Source organism: Anarrhichthys ocellatus, unplaced genomic scaffold (genome assembly GCF_004355925.1).
Source record: "Anarrhichthys ocellatus isolate YVR2014 unplaced genomic scaffold, GSC_Weel_1.0 scaffold602, whole genome shotgun sequence".
Taxonomy (NCBI): domain Eukaryota; kingdom Metazoa; phylum Chordata; class Actinopteri; order Perciformes; family Anarhichadidae; genus Anarrhichthys; species Anarrhichthys ocellatus.
This window is the reverse complement of record NW_022280576.1, coordinates 1-10,110: the sequence shown is the minus strand read 5'-3', so window position 1 is coordinate 10,110 and position 10,110 is coordinate 1. Positions and strand designations below refer to the sequence as shown.

At 42.7% G+C, this 10,110-nt stretch overlaps 2 protein-coding genes across 4 annotated transcripts; one reads left to right on the top strand and one right to left on the bottom strand.

Annotated features, from left to right (window-relative positions):
- Positions 1–18: 18 nt before the first annotated feature.
- Positions 19–1,431, top strand: LOC116376778 (SRSF protein kinase 3-like). Its single transcript, XM_031838252.1, has 4 exons — positions 19–217; positions 301–370; positions 522–614; positions 686–1,431. The coding sequence occupies exons 1-4, from the start codon at positions 215–217 to the stop codon at positions 868–870; spliced, it is 351 nt and encodes a 116-aa protein (XP_031694112.1). The 5' UTR covers positions 19–214; the 3' UTR covers positions 871–1,431.
- A 189-nt stretch (positions 1,432–1,620) lies between these two features.
- On the bottom strand, positions 1,621–9,850 carry LOC116376777 (pre-rRNA-processing protein TSR2 homolog). 3 transcript variants are annotated; one of them, XM_031838250.1, is made up of 7 exons: positions 9,757–9,850; positions 7,403–7,499; positions 6,723–6,890; positions 4,595–4,685; positions 4,155–4,246; positions 3,614–3,766; positions 1,621–2,130 (listed from the first exon to the last, which is right to left on the bottom strand). In XM_031838250.1, the coding sequence occupies exons 2-7, from the start codon at positions 7,427–7,429 to the stop codon at positions 2,029–2,031; spliced, it is 633 nt and encodes a 210-aa protein (XP_031694110.1). In that variant the 5' UTR covers positions 7,430–7,499; positions 9,757–9,850; the 3' UTR covers positions 1,621–2,028. The 3 variants fall into 3 exon arrangements, with proteins under 3 accessions (XP_031694110.1, XP_031694109.1, XP_031694111.1); XM_031838249.1 differs by lacking the exon at positions 9,757–9,850 and adding an exon at positions 8,208–8,295; XM_031838251.1 differs by lacking the exon at positions 9,757–9,850 and adding an exon at positions 8,208–8,295 and having other exon boundaries at positions 6,723–6,815.
- Positions 9,851–10,110: the final 260 nt, after the last annotated feature.

Below are 10,110 nucleotides of genomic sequence, written 5' to 3'. Positions count from 1 at the left end.
TGGTTCAAGCGAGGAGCAAGGAAACGACAAATAAGAGACTTGAGAAGCACCCTTAGAGTCAGTATGAACCAATCAGACGTCTCTTTCTCTCCCTTTGTCTCTCTTCCAGCACAAGCACTTCACAGAGGACATTCAGACCAGACAGTACAGAGCTCTGGAGGTTCTGATTGGAGCAGAGTACGGACCACCTGCTGACATCTGGAGCACCGCCTGCATGGTACACACACACACTGCAGGTCTTGGTATCAGTAGACCCGTACTGTCGGCGTTTGTGTATTGATGTATTGATTGATGTTCCAGGCCTTTGAGTTGGCGACAGGAGATTACCTCTTTGAACCTCATTCAGGAGAAGATTACACCAGAGACGAAGGTACTACACATAATACTCATACTTTAAACATTACTGAAGTCTTATCGGACTACACTAGTATTACACTCAGCATAAAGGTACAACTCATAACAAACAGTACTGCTGTGTACTAGCGAGTACTTCAGTGTGTATTTTTATTATTTGTGTGCAGATCACATCGCTCACGTCATCGAGCTGCTCGGACCGATTCCTCTGCCCTTCGCTTTGTCTGGCAGGTACTCCAGAGAGTACTTCGACAGGAGAGGTGAGACAGTCTGTTTGTGTGCTCCCGTCTCACCTGTGTGCTCCCGTCTCACCTGTGTGCTCCCGTCTCAGGTGAGCTGCGTCACATCTCCAGCTTGAAGCCGTGGGGTCTGTTTGAGGTTCTGTTGGAGAAGTACGAGTGGCCTCTGGACCAGGCGGCTCAGTTCAGCGACTTCCTGTTGACCATGTTGGAGCTGCAGCCGGAACGCAGAGCGACTGCAGCTCAATGTCTGCAGCACCCATGGCTGCTCACATAGACACTCACTGATACACACAATGAACTACACACTGATGTACACACAGACACTTACTGATGAGGTTATAAATCTGTCAGTTGATTTCATGTGAAGAGGGAAGTTATCGCCTCGACTGAGATTTAAATGTTTTATTTGGTAAGTTATCCTGACAATCACTCGATGGATCTATGGATATAGCGTCGGGTGTAACTTCCCTTCTTCTGAAATCAGTTTCTGAAAGTGTTTCTGTTGTAACTGATTTCCTGAGTTCTGGTTCTGATCTTTGGTTCTGTGTCTTTGTTTTAGATTCGACTGATTTTCTGCCTCAAAGTTTCCATGTGAATTCTGCTGTTTGTTGAATTGTGCCGAGTTTGTATTTTACAGACGGCCTCTTATTGTCTATTGATCAGAGACTCCCTGATGATGAAGACTTTAGAAGGTTTAGATGAGCACACTGTAGCTTCCGTAGAGCAGCCAACCTTCTCACTGACGGTTGGTATTGTTTGTATTGACAGTATTGATCCCTGTAGCTCAAACCTCACCTGTTTCTATGTTCATGTAATAAATAGTGCCTTAAAATGACCCCGGAACCCCCTCTTCCTGTCAGTGACATCACCAGACATTAATGTTTTATATTTCTTTGTTTGGACTATTTCTTCTTGTGAAAATAAAGATGAAAGCTGGTCTGAGATGTTTGCTTTGACCTCTCACCTCTACCATGACTTCAGTATTAAAATGATCGTGCATCACTTGATGTTGAAGGGGGGGGGGGGGGCACATATCCGTAGTAAAAGGGAAGTCTAGAACCGTAAATTACATTTATAGGACCACAATAACAAAAAAAATCCTGTTTTTACCCATTTTTGAAACAACAGAAGCCGTGAATGAAACGCTGACATTTAATATACAGCCCTCGTACGATGTGATGTCAGTGTGACGTGACGTCATAATGTAGGAGTACAGTCAGATTATCGAGTGACGTCGCCCAGGACACAGTGAAGTCAACAGGTTTAATATAAAAACACGAGTGAGTCGGTGCGATGAAGCTTTCTCCTTCAGATCCAGACTGCAGCAGAAGAACACCGGCACTGTGCACACCGTCACACACGGACCCGTCCACAATGTGCAATGTCAGCTGATTCTGAGTTCAACAGTTCATACTGCGCTACGTGTTCCTCTTCACTTCTTCTTACGCACAACCGTCCACCCGGCCTCTTCATCACGAGGAGGAGGAGGATCTCTGCTGCTGACTGATGGAACGGAGGATTCACACTCCATCACCTGAACACACAAACATTCATTACTGTAAGATACAAACTCCTGATTTATGTGACCGTCATTTACAAAAGAATGATCTGCAACGTAGTGAAGAATAGAAACTAAGTAAAGTACTTTGTTCATTTACACCAGCGACAGAGTTTTATATGAACAGACTTTAAAAGGATGACGAGGTGTAATATTTAGTAAGCAAACGGTAAACATTTAAAAAAAAGGAACAAAACATGTAAGAGCGAAAACAATTAGTCAACAAAATAAAGGAAAGAAAACTACTACTTTGAAAATCTGTTCTAATTAATTTTTTCAAATAAAAACATGAAAGAAAATCCCGTTTCTGGATGCATCTTCAGTTTTTCATACTTATTTAGCATCACACTATGACATCACACTATACCAGTGGTGGGCCGTCAGGGCCTGCAAGGCCTTCTCTGTTGGCCTAAACAGAATCACAAAATTATATTTAATAATGTTTCTGAAATACACTACATGTATTATAATTTATGAAAATATGTTTCCCATTATCTTATGTTCTCATTGCACAGCTCCTGTCTTCCTCAGTTGCTCTGCTTCCAGTGCAGCTTGTTTTAAGTAGAGCTTTTATCCAATCAGATCTCACCTCTGTGTCTCTAGGTAAGAACAGAGGCCTGCAGACTCACAAGTGAATCCATGTGCAGTTTAAGTGAATGGGGACGATATTGTTGATTGTCATAGTGTTCAACCAATCAGAGCTTTAGTTTGACATGTTGGGCGTATTCTTTGACGTGTCAGTGGTACCCAGGTAGCCTCTAAGTACGTCTGCATTAACGTGCGCCGTGATTGGTCAGTGGGCCAGCGTGACTTTTGTCAAACAGAAAGCTAGCTAGCAGATCTTAGTGTTTAGTAAGAGTTCAGGTTGAAACATATGGAAGAGAAGTTATGACATTTTTAGTGTTTTGCTTGCTGTAGATTGTTTTTTTTTAACCTCGCTTTGTTTTTTAACTTCAATGGCTGAAGGAGGAGAAACAGATTTGTGAGTTACGAACTTTGTTAAAGAAAGGAGGATGGAATTTGTCTTTAAGTGAAGGCAGCTGTGGTAAGTGAACTGCTTTTGTGTTTTTACATCTGCTGTAGCGTTTCTACTGTGTTCATATGTCTATCGTGTCGTTTCTATGAATAATATAATATGAACAATATGAATAGCTCGTGCTCTAGTGCTGCAGGTCTGCTGGATTGATTTGTTGCCATATGAATATATGTGACTGGTTCTTGTGAGTTTGTTCTTGTCATTGTGTTAATTACATTCTGACTTGTCCATTAATGACGAAGCATCCTGTCATCGCGGGGTTATTTCGGACATTTGATTCTCTGAGGTTTTGTTTTCTTTAACAAAGCAGGAATGATGGTTTGGAGGAATGGGGATTGTTTGAATCAGTAGGAACAGCTGAACGCTGTGGGGAGAGTAAAATGCACGGCCCAATACTATGACAGAGTATCAGGTAAGACGTACCTGTGTTTCATCACCGCTGTCTTCATCAGAGTGTGTGGGCGGAGCTGTGACCCTCTGACTCTTCTTCTGTGTCAGAGTGTTGATGGTTTGTTGGAGCTGCTCTAGCGCCCCCTGCTGCCACTGACTGAAGGCCTGGACCAGACTGTCACACACCTGGAAACACAGGTTTCACATCATGATTTACACCTTTCAGATGTGTTGAAGCTGCATTCTCTCTAGTGTCCACCAGGGGGCGACTCCTCTGGTTGTATAGAAGTCTATGAGAAAATGACTACTTCTCTCTTGATTTATGACCTCAGTAAACATTGTAAACATGAGTTTATGGTCTCAGTCTCTAGATTCAAGTCTTCTTCAATACAGCATGATGTTCATTTAGTACATTATGGTCCATTTAGAGTCAAACAGACCATAAAGCAGGGGCTACACAGTGATTGACAGGTCGACACCACGTTGAACTTTAACCCTTTCACAATGTTTTTACTTCAATGGTCTCATTCAGAGTTCATCCTGTGTGTGTGTGTGTGTGTGTGTGTGTGTGTACCTGCGGTAAACTCCCATCATCCACCACTGTGTCAAACTCTTGATCCATCAGTTCAGCAATGAAGTCCTCCACCTCGCACTGCTGCAGGTCAGCTACACAGAGCGAGAGAGCGAGTTTAGTTATTATTAGTTGAAACATGAACTGATTTAACTTGTTAAACATCCAGCAGTTAAAGTTTAAAATTAGTCTTTGGGTCTTTAAACTAGACTCAAGATTAAGTCTTAAAATTAATTTCAAACGCGTTTGATATTTGGGAGTTGAACAGAGTACCCGAGCAGGTAGAGAACAGAGTACCCGAACAGGTAGAGAACAGAGTACCCGAACAGGTAGAGAACAGAGTACCCGAACAGGTAGAGAACAGGTAGTGAACAGAGTACCTGAACAGGTAGTGAACAGAGTACCTGAACAATAAACTGCTGTTGACAGGTTTCGTTACTTACCGTTGTCATGGAAATACTGCTGGACTACATCCACCATCCAATCAGCTTTCTGCTGCCCGTACACGCCTCCAAACCCGTTATCCACCGCAATCTGAGGACACAAAAGCACACATCTGAGAGTTTGAGTCCGAGTCTGAGATAAAACCCTAGAGAGGTCCGGAGACCCTTACAGAGTTCCAGACCCCCCCAGAGCAGTGGTTCCCAAACCTTTTAGGCCACGCACCCCCTTCTACATCCCGACTGAGTTCACGCACCCCCAATCCCCCACACCTTCAAAAAAAAAAAAAAAAAAAAAAAAAAAGCAACAGAGGATAAAAATCGGCCCAATGAGAGAACAGTTTGCTTGCGCGTGGCGTTTGTTTACAAGATAAAAAACATCTTCCTGCACCGTGCCTTCGAAAAGGTAACGGACGTACACCAGAAGATTGGCCAGATTGGCCACATGTGTAGTCTCAGATTGGGACAAAGCATCTGTAGGAAATTTGGGTTTAGAAGTGTGTTTTAAGAAATTCCAATAGAAGTGTTTAATGATTCATAATTAAGAAATCATAATTAGAAGTGTTTTGGAATACATAATTAGAAGATTCATAATTGTAAGTGTTTTAGAATTTGTAGTTAGAAGTGTTTTGTAGTTAGAAGTGTATCTTAGTAGAATTTGTAGCACCTTTATATTTGTTTGTGAAACTTGTGAAGGTTTTTGCCAAAAGTTGCAAATCCTTATCTTTATATAGAAAGTTTATCGTAGGAGTGTTAAGCCATAAAAGACAGTCATTGAATGTATTAAACTGTGAAGAATAGCCAAGGGAAAGTCAGACTTCTAGACAGACATTTGCAGGTTGTACCCGCGCGAGGGTTTTCGGAAGCCTGACGCCAGGAGGAGGCAACCGAAATTAGCCAATAGGAATTAAGATGGACAAAAGGGGGGGGAGATTTCAAACTGTATGAGGAAGTGCTGGAAGGGCTATTCGCTCTCTTCTTGCTCGGCTCTCAGCGTGGAAACATCTGGGTTTTCAGGCTGAGTCGCGAGTGAATAGCTTTTCCGCGCGGATCATATTATATATTCTGTTAGTAGTGTACTTCATTCTGTAATTGTATTAGCTTCAGTAGGATTAAATACTTTTAATTGTAAACCAGTATATGGTAGATATATTAAGAAGCAACTCTACTGTAAAACAGTGGAGCGTGCTCTCCGGCCTTCTCTCGTTGGGGAAGATCTCAGCCTCCACACATCGATGCGGCGACGCAGTGTTGTTGGACACCGGGATCACGTCCAACTTGTTTGCTTCTCTCTCTCCAATCATACATTCCACCATCTCTTTGGCAGCTGGCAAGCACACGTCTTCGGCGATTGTGTGAGGTAGCCTCTTTCTTGCTATTCTGTGACCAGATATGAAGCCCGCAGTGCGTTTTATGTAGACCCAACACATGAATGAGACTGCAGTTGTTTTGGGCTGTAACTCCTCCAATTTCGATATACAAATGTAAGGGGCTTTTGACTTGCACTGGCATGCTTGGTGTTCAGGTGGCGACGTAAATAAGAGGGCTTCAGACAGCTGTTAGCCAGAACCTCACTGCACACCACGCACTGTGGCTTTGGGCAATCTGCATTGCCAATCCAAGTGAAGCCCAGACCCAGATCATTTTCATCATACTCCCTCTTCTTTCACCTTGACTCCGGGATGGGCTCTCTCTCTCTCTCTCTCTCTCTCTCTCTCTCTCTCTCTCTCTCTCTCACACCCCCTAGAGGCAGCTCCACACTTTGGGAATCCCTGCCCTAGAGAGTTCTGGACCCCCCTACAGAGGTACGGAGACCCCCACAGAGTTCCCAACTGATCACTCATTTGTTGGAGTCCAATTCTACAATTATAGAAGAATAAAAACGTTATTGGATGAAAGTTAATGTTGAGAAAGCATCAAATTACACGTTTATCACGTGTGTAATAATAATAATAGTAAACTGACGTCATCCAAACGCGTCTGAAACATCATGATCTCAGGATATCTATAGTACATCAAACATTCATCTCATCAGGAGAATAACCGCATCTCACACACCTGTTAGCACTAGCCTGTTAGCATCGTCCCGTCAGTAACAGTCGCTCAGGAGTGTGCTCTGTCTCATATTTACCTGTAGAACCGGCCAGCTGTGAAGAACCGCTCTCACTCCAGCCGTGAAGAGCTCACGTGAATGGTTAGAAGCCGCCATGTTGGATCTGACAGACTCAAAGAGTCGAGTGAAGAAACGGATCCGGATCAGACAGAAAGAGTCGAGTGAAGAAACGGAAGAAATTTCCCCCTGGGGATGAATAAAGTATACATCTATCTATCTAATTTGAGTCAATGACTGATGAATTATTTATTAATTAAATATAAATTATATACATACATACATACATTATTATTATCATTAACCAAAGAGACTAACAGGAGACTCGTTCTATGAGCTGCTTCTCACCTACAGAGAAACTGAAACTCACTCTATCAGCTGTTATGGTCACATGACAGCTTGATAATGATAGTTTGATAATAAAGAGGTAATGACTGAGTAATAACGTGGTATTAACGAGCATATCTGGGTAATACTACACGTAGTTTACAGAGTTGTACGGGGAAAACAAAGAGTAATAACACATCCAGGTAGAGCCGGTTGTCCTTTGACCACAAGGATGCAGGTTCGATGCCCGGCTCCTATTGTCCACACGTCCAGGTGGATGATTAAAGTTCATGTATGTATCTGTTTATGATCATTGTATTAAAGTGTAATATGTTTATTGCTGTGACTCGTTACCTGTATAATAACAGGTTTACCTGATCGAACAGGATATTGGAAATCATTGGAAGTGTTGAGTCTCAGGTTCACACTCGGATGGTTGTTGGTAGACGAGGAGACAGAAGTCGATTTAATCTATAGGGAATCGAACCGTGGGTTAGTGCCTTGCTCCTGAGCACACAGCTACTCAGCTGTTAACATCAGAATACATCTTTAATTAACAAGCAGCTGAAATATTCAGCAGCTCCTCCACAAATATCTGCAGACGTCAGGAATCATCTTCGTCCTGTTGGCTCCGCCTGCCGACCATACAAGGACATAAGCTCCGCCCCCTGCCTGTCAATCATCAGCTGAAACTGTGATGATTATTTTTCATAAATCCAACTATCATCTCGGAGCATTGCTGGGAGATGTAGTTCCTGGTTCTGCTCCTTCTCTCACAGTAAACAATAAAGTCATAATTTGTATTCTTGAGAGTTTGAACTTAATAAATAGTCCAGAAAAGTGAGTCTGGATCGACCCCCATCACCTCCTGGTCTACATGTGGAACACAGGCGGTCGTATTGTATTCATACTAGTTTGTTTCTCTACTTCTGATCTGGTTTATGCTCTTAGATGCTTGTTTAAAGGAGATGCACTTATAACTTCTGGTGGTTAGTAGTTCTCTTGAATACCATGTTGAATACTGTAATGGGTTTGGTAAAGACCCAGGAGCAGTACGACAGACACCAGGGATAGTTTGAATCAGAGCTGTATTTTCCTCTGGACACACAACAGGTAAAAGAATCACAGTGAAAAAGCGGCAGGATCTCGTGGTCGGGAACAGAAGGCTGAGTGAATTACCAGGGCAGAAGCAAGGCGGGGTAGTCCAAAACAGGCAGGGTCGGTAACGGGGGAATCAGTCCAAGTGTATGTGCTGGAAGGTCTTGCATGAAAGCGGAGAACGATCTGGCAGTGAGCGTGTGTGAGACTGGGGTTTAAATAGTGGGTGTAGCAGAGTGAGCAGGTGAGAGTAATGAGCTGATGAGCTGGGTGTGACTAGCAGGTGCACTGAATGAACTGATGAGGTGAGTGAGAGATGGAAAAAACAGGATAGTAGTGGCAGAGCTGTGACAGATACACTTATTGTAAGTCGCTTTGGATAAAAGCGTCCGCTAAATGACTGTAATGTGACTAATAAACCAACGACTCAGCAAACTTCACCCTGAGGCCCCTCCACTTCCTGTTCCTCACATTAAATGACTCGAGGCGTCTGATTGGCTGAACAGAAAGCTAACATGCTAATGTTTAGCGTGTTACCGTGTTGTAGCCTACTCATCTAATTACTGGGGATGTTCACGATTAGTCGATTAGTCAATTCAACATTGCTCCATATTATTGTATTAATGTACATTTAAATTACATATTGACATATTCTCACACTGAAACTGGCTTACTAGCTAGCTAGCTGGCTAGCATGCATGCTAGAGACAAAAGCTAGCAACCTAGGGCGCTATGATCATCGATGCTAACGTCAGATAGCTCATTGAATCAAACATGGACTCTTCTTAGACCACAGTCGACACATTTCTAACCTGGCCAGAGAAGACTGGGCACTTATTGATCTGAGCTGCGCAAAATGCAGCATTGTGTGTATTATAAAATGTCTTTTATAATACACACAATATTTGTTGGGACAATGTTTGAGTTAATGGATTAAATTGTATTCAATGTTGACTGTTTTCTGACTTTTTAAGAAACTTTTAGACTACTCAAATAGTCAAATTTACAACTTTGTTTCAACAGAAATTAGTCGTTAGGAGAATTCCATTCTACTGATGAGTTTTATATTAGCGCATTAGCTTGCGAACATTAGCTAATTATTAGAAAACAGCTAAGGCTGATGGAAATGTCTTTAGTTCTGCAGGGGTTTGTTCATAAACCAAAGTATTGGACACATTAATATGTTGACCTCATGATGAAAAGTCAGAGGATCAATAAAGTTATTGAAGTTCATCCCGAGGGGAAGATGAACGGTGAAAATCCATCAATTAGTTGTCTACATGTTTCAGTATGAAAGGCAGTGGAGGACAGACAGACAACAGCCACAGAGACGAGCTGCTAATGTGTAAATGTTTTTATTTCAGTTTTCTTGTTGAACTGTGAATGTCAGTACTTCAGATTGTAGTTTCAATACCTGACATTTGTAGTAATACTGTAGTAATACTACAGTAATACTGCAATGCTACTGCGATCTGTCAGGTTCAATCTTTGTCTCTCCGTTCTGTTTATCATTTAGAGGTCGTTGAGACACTCTGGCAGCATGGACTACAGCCTGCAACACAGCAAACATTAAAACAGGCAACAAAGCAACTCAGCAACTATCAGGCATCAAAGTAAGTTGTGTTCACACCTTGAAGCTCCTCTTCCTCTTCTGCACGTTCTGTTCGGGGTGACAAATAATGACGTAAACCTTTGGCATGTAGAGCATCCCGAGAGAGACGAACGCACTGAGAGACATGGAGACGGTCAGCGTGGCAGTCTGGATGAACATCTGTAGGCAAAAAGAGACATTTAGACCCAAGACCCAGAGAACCTCTTCAATAGCACAAGAACAACCTACAGGACCCAGAGGACCTCTTCAATGACAGAGGAACCACCTACAGGACCCAGAGGACCTCTTCAATGACACAAGAACCACCTACAGGGCCCAGAGGACCTCTTCAATGACACAAGAACCATCAACAGGACCCAGAGGACCTCTTCA